The sequence below is a fragment of the Natrix helvetica genome (genome assembly GCF_964273705.1).
Source record: "Natrix helvetica genome assembly, chromosome: 1".
NCBI classification, from domain to species: domain Eukaryota; kingdom Metazoa; phylum Chordata; class Lepidosauria; order Squamata; family Natricidae; genus Natrix; species Natrix helvetica.
This window is the reverse complement of record NC_138548.1, coordinates 125,574,562-125,591,204: the sequence shown is the minus strand read 5'-3', so window position 1 is coordinate 125,591,204 and position 16,643 is coordinate 125,574,562. Positions and strand designations below refer to the sequence as shown.

The 16,643-nt window shown below is 44.9% G+C and overlaps 1 protein-coding gene across 1 annotated transcript in view; it reads left to right on the top strand.

Annotated features, from left to right (window-relative positions):
* The first annotated feature begins 9,016 nt into the window (after nt 1–9,016).
* The window catches only part of ASIC4 (acid sensing ion channel subunit family member 4), a 98,603-nt gene continuing 90,976 nt past the window's right edge, over nt 9,017–16,643 (top strand). Inside the window, exon 1 of the mRNA XM_081939846.1 lies at nt 9,017–11,048. Coding sequence (XP_081795972.1) covers nt 10,473–11,048 — 576 coding nt within the window. The 5' untranslated portion in view covers nt 9,017–10,472. The remainder of the gene's footprint in view (nt 11,049–16,643) is intronic.

The following is a 16,643-nucleotide window of genomic DNA, read 5'->3' as shown; positions in this document are numbered from 1 at the left end:
AGTAGAAACAACTATCCTATGGTGGAAGTGCAAAGCATTCCAGTGATTGGAGTAGTCAGTTGGGCACTGAAGCATGGCTGTCTCATCTATATTTGTGTTTACATCAGTGGTGTTACTTGGCCTTTGGATGGTGTATCATTGTCAGGACCAGGACAAAGGCATAGGTGGACTCTAGACAAATACTCTCATTAAATGTCAATATAATAACTAAAGTGACACACTTAAATACAAATAATATAGATAGGGTATTTTTTTATTTTATTGTGTTTGGGGCACTTTCAAAAGGTTATTGGGAGTTTCCCTGAAAGCTTTTGGAATTACATGGAAAGTTTCAGTGAAACTACCAAGACTTCTCAAAAGTTGCCCACCTAATTCTATTTTCACCTGCAAATGATCCAGAAGCAGCAACATCCACAGGAAGAGCGAGGGATAGTGGTGAAAGAGGTGTTGTGAAATCACAGCACGACGCCCCTGCTTGTAGTCTCTGCATCTCATATTGGGACAAAGGAACAAAAGATTGGGTTTCGTATTCTGACATCACATTTGTTTTAATGCTTGTTTTTTTTTTTCTTGTATGCTTTCTAATGGAGAACAGTGTGTTGAGAGCAGCTGGGTATGAAAGAGGTGGGGGGAAAACTGTTCCTAATGCAAACAAATTACACTGAACTCTCCAAGTTTGCATTCCTGCTGATTCAGCACTGCAATTCATAAGGGGAAAAAACCTCTGATGAAGCCTGTAATACTGGGAGGGAATCACAGAAGACGCTTGACACAACCTGTGGATGGCAAGTATCCGGTTGCTGCTGCTGAGCTGTATGGCTTGGCCAACGTTTGGTGGGAAGCAAAATCAGTCTGAAATGGCCAAACGTGGAATGCCTGACAGCTTTTGATTTTGTTACTTTCTGGCTAGATGGTTTTTATTGTATTTATTCTGAGTTGGGGAAACCTTGATTTATGTGGAAAGGGAAGAGGGCTAACCTTTCACCCTGCCATCTTCCTGATGAAGAACCTGCCCTTCTGACAGATTTCCCCTCTCTTGCTCAGTGACTCAGCAGGTGCATAAAAGAAGCAGATTTTCCCATCTGTCAATTCTCCTTTTCCTCCTGGATCTCCTTTTCAACCCTGTCAGCAGAACAGGCCAAAGTGGGTGGCTGCAAGCAGGTGACCTTTGAGGGCCAAAGGGGAAGAGGACCATTTTCATTCAAGCCTTACAAATCTCGCAGAATAGGTTTGCAAGTGGGAACAAACTTACTGCTCTGGTTCTTGCTCAGTACACTCGTAATCTTACATCTCTTTTAAATAATCATTAGTATTATTGCAACTGTCTAAGGGGCTGTTAGCCTTAAATGTTCATAAAATCCAGCGTAGGGGATCAAACAGAAAAGAAGCCATCATCACAAAAAGGAAGAGTGTGTACTATCTTTGGAGAACAACTATGCTCTCATGAGAATGAAAAAAAAATATCGAATGGGTAATACCTGATTTGGTGCAAAGTGACATAGGGCAACATGAGGAGTTTTGCAATGAAGCCCAATTTATGAAAAGAAAATCAAATGGTTATATTTTGGTGTAAATTACATCAACTATGTACTTGTGCCAAATGCATAATACATTAATTGACCTATTCTGTTTCAAATATAGTATTGTTCAGTAGACAGTGCAGCCTTAAGACAGCCATCACTAACCTAGTTCCCTCCACATGAATGGCTCTCAAGAGCATGACTAAAAACCAAAGGGGATAGTTTTTAATTTAAAAAAAAAAAAATTTTTTTTACTTAATTTCTGTTGCCATCCATCTCAACTACCTGGACAGCGTACATCATAAATCATAAAAACCTTTTTAAAATGATTAAAGCAGTAGAGAATAAATATATGTGGCACCAAGCAAAATTCTTTCTAGGGTTGTTAATACAGCCAGGAAATGGGACCCTTAACAGATTTGGGGCCCTAGATCTGGACACAGGACCAAGTCTTCACCGCCTTTCGAAAGGGACATTAGTTCATTATGAATGGGATATTAGTTCATCATGCCAGAGGACAGCAATTGATATTTGTTTTAGAAACATGCTTCCTTATATTTATTTTCTAAAAGTGAGTGAACCATGATTACACTGTGTACAAGCATTACTCACCTACCAAGGAATCCCTCTACTTATAGGTAAAGGTTCCCCTAGAGTTCCCAACTCTAGGGGGCAGTGCTCATCTCTGTTTCAAAGCCGAAGAGCAGCGCTATCTGAAGACGTCTCTGTGGTCATGTAGCCAGCATGACTAAATGCACACAGAACACTGTTATCTTCCCACCAAAGGGGGTCCCTATTTTTCTACTTGCATTTTTACATGCTTTCAAAATGCTAGGTTAGCAGAAGCTGGGACAAGTAACAGAAGCTCACTCTGTTACACAGCGCTAGGGATTCGAACTGGCGACCTTTCTGATCGACAAGCTCAGCGTCTTAGCCACTGAGCCACTGTGTTCCTCCTCTGCCTTATAAGCCTTACCTTTTCTATTGCTTCCCTGCCTTCCAATTTTTGATCACTTTCTCTCTTCACCGATTCAAAATTTCCTACTTTTGTTAATGGCTTTTCTACTTTGGTTTTATGGCTTGTACTTTTCACTATGAATTTTTTTAAAAGCGGGGAAAGTCCCACTTTTGTTATTTAGCCTTTCTCTCCCACCTACCTTTGGTACCTCCAAGACAGCTGACTGGTGGCCTTTTAAGCTTTTAATAAAAGGGCTCCGTACATGCTGTCATCTGTTCCTTCAATTGATCGAGCAAGGCTGCGATTAGCACTGTGCAAAGATTTACCAAACGCCAGACTATGACTGTTTCTCCCCTCTCCATGACATCTATTTTTGGGGACTGCAAACAGTGATGCAACATCAGTTGTACTGGTTGCAGTCCCATGACGGAAGACCCAAAAAGTATTAAAATATTGAAACTAGCTTTGCTAGAAGTGCTTATGCTTATGCAACTTGTCCAGAAGTTGCTTTTCAATGATTTATTCTCCTCCTTTACCATATGAAGTATATACAATGGGACACTTCCCCTTGAATATTAATGACCATCAAAAAAAAAAAAAAGCCACAATGGCCAGTTCTGAATAGAGTGATTTTTGCAATCTGACAAAAGGGGCCTGGATTTTTTGTTTGTAAATATAAATTTGTCAGTATTCTTAGCAGAAAGATCATTGGTGGCTAACTGAATATGGATGGGAACCTCTTGGATGCAATGGCATACCAGGCAACAGCAGCCGATGGGCAATAAATGTAATTATTACAGCCGTAATGGAAGGGGCATCGTTGTCTATGATACACAGCAGCGGAAGTGGTGAAGAAAGACTGTAAGTCTGCAAAAGTTGACCCAGAATCTTACTGAAAATAAAGAAAAACAAAAGGGGCAGTTTAATTGCTAGTCATCTGGCTGATGCTTTCACTGGATTCTTGGAACAGCTAGGTTAATTTATGACTGTAGTAGCATGTAGAATGAGAGGTGGAACTGAGAGCTTAATTCTTGCTGCATATCCTCTGCCACAAGTGCAAGAGGAGGAGAAAGCAGATTTGACCAACAATCTGTCTTATCCCCCAGTCTAACCAAAAGCAGCCAAGTGCATATATCTGACAGAGGTCACTCCATGGAGGACAGAAAAGTGGCGGCTTTAAATGACTCTCTATAAGTATGCATTATTCTGCATGAGCAAACAGCAATGCAAGTAGGAGAATCTGGTGGCAGCAAAAAATTGATCGTTGGATTGTGTGCATGCATTCCTTTCTTTGTTTTTATTGGCTTTTACATCTGTAATATTTCAGTGTACAACATTGCACAGTTATCTTGCTCACAAATTAAAGAGCTTTGGGGGGGTAGAAGCATAATATGACAAAATACTGTACAAACAGTTTATGGTAAAAAAATATTTTGGATATGTTTTTGCAATAAACAGCTAATGCAAGATTGACTCTGAGCAGTGAATGTAAACACATTTATGTCTTATAATGGGAGAAAATGGGTTTCTGTAACTTTGGTGGAAGAAGTTAAGAGTACTAAATATAGGTTGGATGTATTCAATAGCCTGCTAATATCATAGGAAATAAAAGACATTCCACATGACTTAGTTCTACTTGCAGTTTTTAAAAGCACCCATATTTTTAAAGTGGGCATTAAAATAAAAACTGCAAACTAAAAAAAGGCACTGTAAGTGAGATAGCCTTACTTACTATAAATAAAACTTGAAAACGTGGGTTTAATATGTGATATGAATTATTACTTCCAAAATAATGAAACCAATCATTTTGCTGCTTTTAATCTCTTTTTTTCCAGGAATGCCAACAGCAACAGAGTTTCTGGGATCTTAGTGACCCCAACACAATGGCGCCAGTGCCCAATTTTGTTTTGCAAATATTTCAGAGGTGCATTTTATTCTACTTTCTTCTAGGCTGTTTTTGAGGAGCACCTCATATATGCTTGGACAATAGTACCTTTATGAATAGAATATTGCAAAGCTTTCAAAATGTGAGAGGGGAGGGGCTAAGGGCTTATCGCTTTTTAGTTAATGAATATTGTGCTATCAACCCCCAACCCCCAACTGTGCTTTTTTTACTCTGTTGGGGAATTCTTTTAGTCCCATTTATGGTCATCTCTGTTGTCATTGCACATCATCCTTTCAGAGCCACAGCAGTACATGCAAATATGTTTCCTTTTGGACCAAATATGTTTCCTAAGACAAGGTTGATCCTGTGGTGCTAGTTTTACCTGGGTTGCAATGACTTCACCATTCTCATTTGCAACAAGGAAGAAACTACCTTTCTTCTGCGCAAGAGGCAATTTACCTGTGACAAAAGATATTCTATTTTATTCTTACATTCTGTAGCCGGTATTGTTTAGGCAAAAGTGTGAGAATGCATAGAGTAGAAGGTTGCATAAAACCAATGTATTGCTGATCGGTTTGCGTTTAATCCATACTTGAAGAAATCTAGGTAATGAGGAAATGTTTTTTTCAGATTCTTTATGCTTGAACTATTTTAAATGTTTTCCTTGTGCAGTGGCAATGGGAGGTATGTGAACTCCAGCATATACATCATTCAGGGGAATATAATAACATAAACCTGTATATCTGATTGAAAAACACACAAATTACCTTGGCACAAAAGACCAAGAGAAACATTCCAGCAGCTTACCTATGTAGAGCACACAGCTTCATCCCTTAAGCAGAATGCTAAAATCTTGGATCATATTTGCTCAGGCATAAATAATGTCCAGACAACTAAATGAGACTCTTGTATCAAACATAAATATGCATATATACAGTACACTATATTGCCAAAAGTATTCGCTAACCTGCCTTTACTCGCATATGAACTTATTGTACGTGACATCCCATTCCTAATCCACAGGGTTCAATATGACGTCAGTCCACCCTTTGCAGCTATAACAGCTTCAACTGTTCTGGGAAGGCTGTCCACAAGATTTAGGAGTGTGTTTATGGAACTTTTTGACCATTCTTCCAGAAGCACATTTGTGAGGTCACACACTGATGTTGGACAAGTTTACGTGGCCTACCACTTCGTGGCTGAGTTGGTGTCGTTCCCAAACACTTCCACGTTCTTATAATACAGCTGACAGTTGACTGTGGGATATTTAGGAGCGAGGAAATTTCACGACTGGATTTGTTCCACTGGTGGCATCCTATCACAGTCCCACACTGGAATTCACTGAGCTCCTGAGAGTGATCGATTCTTCAACAAATGTTTGTAAAAACAGTCTGCATGCCTAGATACTTGATTTTATACATCAGTGGCCCTGGAAGTGATTGGAACACCTGGTTCTGATTATTTGGATGGGTGAGTGAATACTTTTGGCAATATAGTGTACATCCATATCATATATTGAGTGGTATGTGCAGTATATGTACAGAGCAAAAGAGAATGCCCTTTTGCATTAAGAGGCACAACACAATAAGAACACCCATCTACCTGGGCCTAGGGTTACTTCTTTGGTGTTTCATGATTGTATTCTGTAGTTCAGAATCTTGCTATATGCTTGTCTAGTAACATAGCTGTGATGCAGATATGAGTGCATGGATGTCCCATTGCCTCACTATTGCTGCTGGTGTAAGATGTGGCTACATCCCACATTTTTTCTTCACTGTCCTTTCTGCTTCCAGCCATCCAAATGCCAGATGTTGCTTCTTCTTATCCTTCTATGTTCAAGAAGCTGAACAGACTTGCAGAGGAACCAGCCATGAGGCTGCCCCAGATCTTTTGATGGCACGTATGTAATTGGACTGGACATCTTGTCATCCCACATCTCCCAAAGGCAGTGTGCTCCTGTCACCCTCATTGTAAGCCTGACCTGGCTGCTATAACAAGAACCATAAGAAGGGCACCAGCCCCCTCCTCTCTGCCACACGTTCAGGCTATTCTGCTTGACATAAGACTCATGCTTTAACCCAGCTGGGCTTTACAGTCTCTTCAAGTAGATTAAAATTAACATGAGTCCAAATTTTGTTTTCTCTAAACATGCGGCTGGGCATGCAGTTGGCTGGGTCTGAATTAAGATAGAGGACCTAGAAAGTGGAGGTGGTGCCAGATCCAAGGTGGCACAGTGCCCAGAGCCACAGCTAGAAAGCTCCCTGCTGGCTCTCACTAGTGCTGCCCCTGGCCAGTGCCTTGAAGAGGGAGGGATGTTTCCCTGAGTCAGCAAAAGGGGATTGTAGCCAGGTTTAAAAGCTATGTAGATGGAATTTATTCCTTTGACTACGGACAGGTCTTCTCACCAGCTGTTTTCTTGCCTGGTGTGTCACTCCTTTAGCCAAATTTCTTCAGCTTGTACCTCCAGATGTGCTGGAACAACAACTCCAGAATTCCAAACCAGTATGAATGGAAATTCTGAGTGTTGTAATCCCAATATTTCTGGAAGCACTAGGTTGAACACCTCTGCCTGGAACTCTGGGAAACAGTAAATCACAGTTGATGGCAGGTGGGGCACATTCATGCCTTTCAAGCAGATACTGGAATGCTTTTGTTACTGAGTGGCCTCTATTGCCATGCTCCGGAAAATGCATCTTTTTTTGCTAACAAATCCAGGGCTGTTTCATCTGTATCTTAAATGCCTTTCATACTGCAACTTCATAAATGTAACATGCATATGATACAGATATGTTCATGAAGGAGTTAATGTCAACTTCAGCTTTCCATAAAGTGTCTTCTTTCTGGTTTGTGCAGAATTTGTGAAGTAATTCCTATAGCAGCATTTGTTCAGTCTTAATGAAATTCTGAAGCTACTTGCACAAGTGAGGAGTCTATTCCAAACTCTGTTTCTCAGCCCCCAAGTTCCTTGCATTGTCTTTGTGTAGATTACTTTGCTTAGTGTCTTAATTGTAGCTTAAGGATATTTTGCTTGCGAAGATAGAGGGAAGTCTTAAAAGAGAGAAAGAGAGAGATGATGGAAATGGAAATGGTCTTTTATGAGTTTCCTAACTCAGTGAGATGTTCGGAACTGTCAACTGATGGATCAAAAAGATAGATATGAGATTGAAGGAAGCCCTGAGAACATAATTTAATTGGCTTAATATGGTTGGAGTACTAAAGTTGAGTGGAACTGTGGTGATGGGTATTGGTATTGTAATCAGTCAAGCTTCAAACACTTTTGCCACTCCCAAAATTGGCAAGCTGATGAACATTAGAATTTGTGGTGAAAATCCAAAGAAATAGAATGATTAAAATTTCAGTCATTTTAGTATATCTAAAGTTGTAAAAGTATTTTAAAGGGGGGGGGGAAGTAGGCCCATCTACTTCCCTGATTACCCACCACTGCAGCCTCCAGCCACCAAAAAGAGCAGGGGGAAAAGGTACATTTTCCCAGCCATCAATAACATTGCTACTCCTAGTGTAAATACCAAGGTTAGTCTGCTGTGTGTACAGGTAATATATAACTTATATTAAGGTAAGATTCCTAGGTCAGTAGCAAGCATTCAGAAATTAAAGCCACAAATCTTTTATTATTCTAGAATCTAGACTACCATAATCTGGAGTCAAGAACAGCTGACACCTAAGAGTGAGGCTGAGAGTATTTGTGTCTCAAATACTCTCAGCATACAGTTTTGAAAAAAAATCCTGAAGTGACTTCAACCACAACGGCTTGGTCTGCCACTGCCAGTATTTCAGTGTACAACTTTTGCACTGTGCACTATGGCGAGGCAGGCATGGTGCCTTCTGAAACTGGCACTGTAATGGCCGGATCCCCTCCCTGATTTTTTGACTTCCGTACTCCTTAACGCTGATCGCCCAGATCCATTTGAGAAACTCCATGTCCTTCTCTTAATTTTCTGCCACTTCCACCTCCACCCCTTTCCCGCTAGGACACAGCCACCTTGGCATTCCGCCCTGGGCATCGGTTAGCGCTTCCTGTCCAGAAGGGACTTATCGTTCCATCTTCACCCGCAGGGACGTGCATCCTTTCCTTGCCAGGCGATTTCAGGGCTGGAAGACGGGCGATCGAGCTCCTCGGCCGTATTTGGAGTTGACATCGGGCCTTGCCGCCCAGGAAAACTCGCGGTGTCAGGCAAAAACCACCGGGGGAGAAGGGATTTCGGACTGCGGTCTCGGGAGCGACAGCGCGGCGGCGGCGGGGACACATTTCCTGCCGTAGCGCCGGTTTCTCCCCATGGGCCGGCGAAAACCCCGCCGATCCCCTAAATGGAGGGTAGGTCGCTCGGAGTACCTCTCCCCAGAAGGGAGCAGCCGTCCACGGCCTTTGCGCACCGGAGCCTTCAGTAGCCAAGCTTGGAATCTCCGTGACGGAGCGCCCCAAACACCGCGGCCTGGGAGCGGCCGGCCAAGCGGAGCGCTCTGGACTCATCTGGCCAGCGCCCGGCCTCTGAAGAAGCTCCCTCCGGCGATCGCTTTGCGACCTGGCCCGATAGTCGCCTTCGGAGCAAGGCGGGCGTCGCCTTTCCAGAACTTTGAGCCAGCCGGGATAACCCTGCCTGCGCCCTCCCGCTCGCCTCCGCGCAACACCTGCTGGCGTGGTTGGCGAGTCTGCATTTCCTGCCGGCGCCCTCCTCCTCCTCCTCCTCCGCCTCGGCACTGCCCGGCTCTCCCACCCCGCCCCACGGGCGTCCTCTAGTGCATCACGCGGTCCGGAGCGCTCCGAGCTCTGGTCCCGCGCCAACTGCAGCTGCTGGTGGGTTTCCCCAGCCTGGATTCCACTTGTCAGGCAGGCCGGGTGGGAGGAACTCAAATCCGTTTGGAAAGGCAATTAAAGTGCCTCCGAAGCCAAGGGAGGGAAGGGGAATCGACGATGCAGGGAAGGGGGTTGCACTGCAACCTGGATCTGGGCAGTGCCGCGGTCCCGGCTGCGCGGCGTTCGTTCGCCTCAGAAAGCGCTCGCCGCCTTCTCCTCGCCCGCCCGCTCGCCCGTGCCCTAATCCCCGGCAGCTGCGCTCCCTCTCGCCGATCAATAAGCCTTTCACTTTTTGCCTCTTGTTTGTTCCGTGGGGAGCGGGATCAATAGGAGGAGGGGGCGTCTCCTCCAAGCTTCCGCTGCTTCTCCTTCTTCCGCCGCTCCTTCTCCAATTAAGACAGTTCTCCAGCCTGCGAGGGGGGTGTCGTGTGTCCATTGGACCCGGTACCAACCGACGACACGCGAGGAGCTCCTTCCTGCCCCTCTCCGTCCCTCTCAACTTTTCCTCTCTTCTTCCTCGGCGTTGGCAAGGAGGCGTTGGAAGAAGGTCCGTGGAGATGGAAGGTAGGAGGAATTAACCGGGCAGCTGCTTTGGGCACCTGGAGGGACTCCCCGGAGGAAGCGGTTGTCAGGCACGGAATGAGAGCCAGGGAGTCTGTCTGAGGAGCTCCCGCAGCCGACAGCAGCAGCAGCAACAGCGGCGGCCGCAGCCTGGATCTCTGGTTCCTTTGCTCCTTTCCTTGGCATAGACTTTGCCAGCTTGCGAGTGATTCAAACAAGTGGCTCTAGCATCACTTTGGAGTGGTGGCTCTGGCATTCCAAGCTCTGGCTTTCTTCCTCTAGCTCTCTCCCCCCCCACACACCCTGCTTTAAAAAAAAAATATGAGGATGAAATAATGTTGACATGCCTTGAATTATTAAGTATCCCCTGGATTTTATTAGCACATGATGCCTAAATGCTGCCTGTATCTGGTGGGGTCTTAACCGGGCGAGCAGAGGAGCGGCATACACAGCGGCACAGGGAGCGGCGGGCAGCTCTGACAGCTGGGCTTGTGCAGATAAGCAAACGGAAGCACCAGAAGATCACTAGTGAGACAAGAGGAAAGCTGCAATCAGAAGCTTCTGAGAGACTGGGGCCCCGATTCCCCAGTCCTCCTCCTCCTTCTCCCTGGTTGGGTTTACTAATTTAGGGGCGTCCTGCAGCAGCCAGGGGTAAGCGGCCGGTGCGGGGCACCTAAGGCTTCCACTACCTCCCCTCACTGGGGAGGTAGCGTGCTGCCTGGTGCCTCGGCACAGATGCCGATTGAGATTGTCTGCAAAATTAAATTTGCAGAGGAGGATGAGAAGCAGGCGGCGAAAGAGGAAGGGGACAAGGAGAGCTTGCTAGAGGAGCCTAGCCGGCCACACCATCGTGATCTGGCTGCCTTTGCTGGCACCAGCACCCTGCACGGCCTGGCTCATATTTGCCGCTCAGGGCAACTGGGGGTCCGGCAGGCCCTCTGGGCACTTGCATTTGTGGCCTCTTTGGCCTTTTTCTTGTATCAGGCAGCTCGGTCTGCACTCTTCTACCTGGAGCATCCGCATGTTACTACCATGGGCGAGGAGGCTACCCAAAAGATGGTCTTCCCAGCCGTCACCATTTGCAACATCAACCGTTTCCGTCATTCGGCGCTTACAGACGCCGATATCTTTCACCTAGCCAACATGACTGGATTGCCACCCAAGGACCGTGATGGACACAAGGCCTCTGACCTGCTGTACCCTGACCCAGACATGGCTGACATTGTCAACCGCACTGGGCATCAACTTGATGACATGCTGAAGAACTGCAGCTTTAGTGGTGAGAATTGCTCTGCAGAAAACTTCACAGTGGTGAGTATCTGTTCTGACTTCCCGTGTTCTTCTCATGCTTTTTGGGGAATTAATGTCTTATCAGTACCCAAGTTTACATCAAAGCTGAGGTTGCATCTTAAGTATCAGTCTGAAAAAGAAGAGTAGATGTGGTACAAGTGCTACCCGAACATCTGGGAACTTGGGACACTGGATGAAATATGCAGGAGGTAATATACGAAAGGAAAAAAGGATGACCTAGGCATAAGCAGGCTGGACATTATAGAAACATCCTGGATAACTCCTACTTTGTTTGAATAGATAGCCACTGAGAATGAGGAATTGGGCAGGAAGCAAGAGCTGATAATCCTGTAAATTACAAGGAAAGACCATAAGGTCTCAGATATTTAAAGAGAGGAGATGCCCAGATGGGTACTGAATACGCTTAGGGACTCCTGCATTTTTCCAGGGGTCTGCTCCTTAAGTGCTTTTCCCAGTTTCAAACAAACTGTACTCCCAGTTCAGTGCCCATTGTAGCAGTGGCATTGTCCAGGCCAAAGTGGTATGGCAGTCACTCTGCCATCTTCTCTCATGGCACGTTCTGGCATGGTATTGACTGCATTATCTGAGAAGCTTCCTACTGGGTGGAATGAGCCAGCCCTGTGCTTGCTTGATATTGGGTCTGTAAAGCACAAATCCCTGCTGTGGTTTGGGGAAATAAATGTGCTGAGCGGGCGGAATACCTGATGGGACCCTTTTCAGACCATAATGACTCTGGAAATGAGCTGCTTCTCTCCTGCGGACACGGGAGGCTGCTTCGCCTTCTGATCACTGTGTGCGTGTTGTGCGGGGTGTATAAAAGGAGGAGTGTGCCAAGAAGAAAGATAAATGGAGAGATGGGGAGAAAATGATCCATGCATATGCATAATAAGCACACATGCTAGGTGGGTCAAAGATCAGCTTCTAGGCTCCTGCTTGCTGTTGTCATCTGGTCTCAAAGTCTTTGCAAGGCAGGAACCAGCTAAAGATAGATGACAACTTTGGCCCAGACTTATCAATGGTGGTTTAAAGTGTTTGGTTGCATGAGCCCCATGTAAACTGTGCCAGAACCCCTGGCTGGAGTGGGGGAAAGAACCAGCAATACGGATTCCGCTCTGTAGATGCACCAGCCTGCCATCAAAATACCTAGATGAAATTGCACAAACTGCATGTTAGTCAGATTAAGCTCTGCCCGTTCAGACCACTAACCATCGCAATTCCTCATTTGCATCTGGATCTCCTGATTATTTACTTGAAATGGTTGTTATTCTTGAAATGCAACCACAGAGTCTGCCAATTTCTTCAGCAGTTGAGAGAGGAGGACCGAGAGGGTGTTTAACACGCCCTCAGTCTAGATCTGCCCTTCAAGCCAGATGTTGTTGGCCCCACAAAGGAAATTCTCAGGTGTGCATTTCCCCTCTATGGGGCTAACAGTCGATCAGGAAGGAGTTTATTTCTTTTTTCTTTTTCTTTCCTTGATGCAATGAATTAAGTCTCCGTTCCTTTCCCATGCGCCGGTCCAGAGAAATTGGCAGTTCCTAAGGCTGCATTTCATTAAAACACCATCAATCAATGAAACAAACAAACAACACTATTATTAGGAAACCTAGTCATGGTTCTCCTTAAATAAGGTGTCCTTTGGCCCTGAGATTTAAATGTCTGACTCAGAACTAATGTCTGCTCTTATGCAGCAGATGACTTAGGCAGTTCTGGGGGCACTGTGTGTTGTGGGAAGCTGTTGTGGGAAGGAAATGTCCCATCCCTGGAATCCCTGTGCCAAAGACTGGCATTAATGAGTGGCTTTAGGAGGTTAGGTGGGAGGATATGGGGACGAGAGATTCCCTTTACTTTTTTGGCCATTCTAGCTGCAGTATTAATTTCTGCTCTTGGTTATTTTTTTTCGGGGGGGGGGGGAGCTATGAATAGAAATAACAGGTGTAAGGCATAGGGAAGATGAGTAGGTACCTAGTAGCAAGGTACCGAAAGATCACTGAAAGGGTCCAGCTTCCCTTCGGAAGAAGCGCAGCTGCTGCTTCTGCTACTTACCGTGGCTGTGACCACTTTGCTGCTAAGCTGACTGCTGCGCCAGTCTTCGCCTCTCCTGATGAATTCCTTTTAAAGAACCTGTAAGTAAGAGCTGTGCTTGGTAAATGATCTCCCTCTATTTAGCGTCACAAATTCACATTCTTTATGGGATGGCAAATTAAAGAGCCTCTGGGAAGATTCCCCAGCGTAAGCATCTTGTGTGCAGTAAAGCCCAGCCTGTGTAGTAAATCTTAGCGGGCTTTGCCCGCTCCTGAGCCACGCTGGCCGCCTGCTCTCTTAGATACATGGGGAATGAATGGGCTACGGAAGGGAGACCTCACCACTTACCCTGCACCTCCTCTTTCCTGGCGATGTTGTGAATGCATCTGTGCGTGAACTCCGTGGCTTAGACTCCTCAAACAGTGCTAAGCAGGGTCCTTCCTTCCTCCCACCCTCCCCTCACACACACTGCTGTTTGGTCTGTGCCGGGAAAATCAATTGCTTCTTTGTATTCTACTGGATAGGAGATTTCCTGGCAGCCATGCATTAGCTGAGGGAAGTATTCTGCTTTGGTCTCATCCTGTCCCAGTCCCTGTGCAGCAGCAAGGATCACAGGCGTCAGAAGACAAACATTTGGTTTAGCCATTAACCCCTTTAGGATCGGTTTACAACACTTTCCAGCCAGCTGTTTTGGTTGTTACTATGTGTATGTTTTCTAACCTTCATTTCTTGCCCTGGAAGCATCTGTATTATGAGTGGATCTGAACTTCACATTACTCATTTTTTTAAATAGACGTATCCCCCCCACACACACACACTCAGTGACCATCGTATATACAGGACAAGCAGTCAGCTTCCCGTTGGGGCTAGACTGCATTTTTTCCTCGATGGAACGCTGGAGTGCAAAGCGTCTCACAGATAAAAGGTGGAGAGGCTATCAAGGCAGATCACAAGGAAGTGATAAAGGGGGAAGTGCAAATGAAGTTTTATGGAGACGTGCTGGAGGAAATAAGCCTTAGCCACACCAAGTGTGCACACTCAAAAGAACAATTACCCAGCTGGCATCTGCTCTGCAGGGATTCCACTTCCAGCACTTGGAGGGGAAGCTAATGTATTTCTAAAAAATTGGAGTCAATGTCAAAGGTTCTTTGGCAAGGGCAATTGTTTTCTTTTTAGATTTCATGCCGCTGGTCTTGCCTCCCTCCCTGGAAGAGGTTGTGAGGTAGATCGCCACTTTCCCCTTCCCATCCTGTTTCTTTGACCTTGGTATTTGAAGGCCATGAGAGGGGAGAAAGAAAGGTATCTGGGATATGCAGACATCTAGTCACAATGGGGGGGTGGAATTTGTGAGGAATATGCTGGAACTATTTAATTACGCAAGACAGGCTTGCATGGTGTCCAAAGGGTTGGGTGAGAACAAGATTTGAAAAGCAAGGAGGGCTGCAATTCTGACAGAGGGAAGCCACCAGCTAAAGGGTTGTGCTCTCCAGAATGTCAAAAGAAGTTGATGGTGATGCAGTAGGTCTCTTTGCTTGGGTTTCCTTAAGCAACATCACGATTGGGGTTGAAGACTGAGAAGGTGGATCGGTCAAAGAGGGTGTAGGCAGATATTAATACTGAAGCATCTCCTGTGGAACAGCAAGAGTCACTGCTGGTGCATTTTAGGCTTGAAGCACCCCCTCCCAAAAAAACAAATCAACAGCAGCAACACCCAAACACACGCACATTTCTGTTTCCCTCCCTGCCCTCCCCCCTCCCCCAGCTGCTGTTGTTCAGCCTGGCTTTGCTGCCTCATTCCCCAGCTGTATAATCAGCGGCACCCCATCTTGATGCTGGGGCTGGCGATGACCTTTCTTCCACAATTGTACTTAATAAATGTCACATTTTCCAGCCTATTTTTACTCTGGGTAAATGAGTTTCCTGTTCTGCCTCCCCCTCCATCTGCTGTCTCCTGCTTGCCCATTTGTGCAGCTCCTTGGCCGCCACTATTTGAAGGCAGCACCGCAATCCATTTTCCCTAACACAGCCTGCATAATGGAAGGGAAAGTGAGAAAAGGAGCCCATGGGCAGCCCAGCCGGTGATGGATAGTTAGGAGGAATGAACAGATTGATTCCTTCCAGCCGGAGAAGGACACCAAATCACCCTCAAATAATCTTAGATCGGGCAGATCAGGCAACTTCAGTTTCATGTGGCCCGTGGCCTGGGTTTTTCTAGCAAAGTGGTTTCAGAGGAACCTGTTGCTCTCCTGTCATATTTGGGAGGAAAGAAAATGGAAGTGGGAACAGTCTGCTAACCCATCTCTCTTGCATGAATCCTTTGTCCTCTTCACCATTCTGCAATCTCTTTCGTTTAATATAACCACAGATTTTTGTCCAGGGCTTTGATTGTTTCAAGAGTTTTCATCAGTAAATTCTGCATTGCCCCATTTGCTTCATTGCCTCCTCTGTCTAGATTTGTGAAGAGAAGTATTTTTGTTAACCCACACCAGCAAAAACTAATATTGATGTCAGTTGCCCTTATCTCTCTGCCTCCCATCATGAAGGGCTTCTTTTCCATTTCATATTTATTTCTTCATTTTCTCTGGGAATTCAGGGCAACATAATATGTTTTTCTCTCCCCTTCATCCCACATCCTCCCCTGCATCCCCTCACCTAATTGTCCACTGAGGTACATTAGTCCTGTAAACATTTAAGTATTTTACTTAAAAAATTTATATACCACTTTCGGTTAAAAATCTAGAAGTGGTTTAGAAGATCAAAAGCATCTGATTAATCCAAGTTCATGTCTCAGTCCTGGGTTCATAGAGACATATTCCAGAAGATGAGTGCTGCAAAAGATGATAGCAAAAATGGCAAGATGCAGCATGTCGCTTTATAGGAGTACTATATTTTATATACATTTTATTTAATATAATAACATATTTTATGGCAGCATCAAGTCTACTTCATCAGATGTACAGCATAAATCTGTCCATTTTTTGAAGGCTTCCTAAGCATTAAAAAAAAAACCATTGAAAGCCACAATCAATTGTTATCCTACCATAGATATACTGTTTGTCTCCATCCTAAAACAATTGCATGAGTTCCAATTGCAATTAAGATCTACAATGTATTCATTGATTAATGTGATTGCATGGCTATACTGTTAACATATTCTAACATATTAAGTGTTCTGTGTTTAAAGTAAAATGTCAGAAATATTTGGGTTTTTTTTCTTACTCCTACTAATGTTTTGAACACCCCCTAGATTCTTGTGCTGTGCAACTCATTTCTGTACCTGCATTTATTCCCACTTGCATGCCTGTACCACTGGTTATTCACGCTTGATCATTCTCCTTATCAAAGACTTTGCTTGGTTCTTTGATTGGAGTTCAGTCACAGAGTGATGTAAATTAATAAAATCTTCTCTGCATTCCAATTATTCCACAATAGTTCCATTCAATAGCTTGTTTGGCTGTACAATCAGCAAGTGGCAATCCCAAACAAGCGAGCTTTTTCTTTTGGCATAGGAGGCAAGGATACATATGGCTTGCACTTTCTTTATGTTTCCTCCCTTCCCTGCAATTCTTGCCT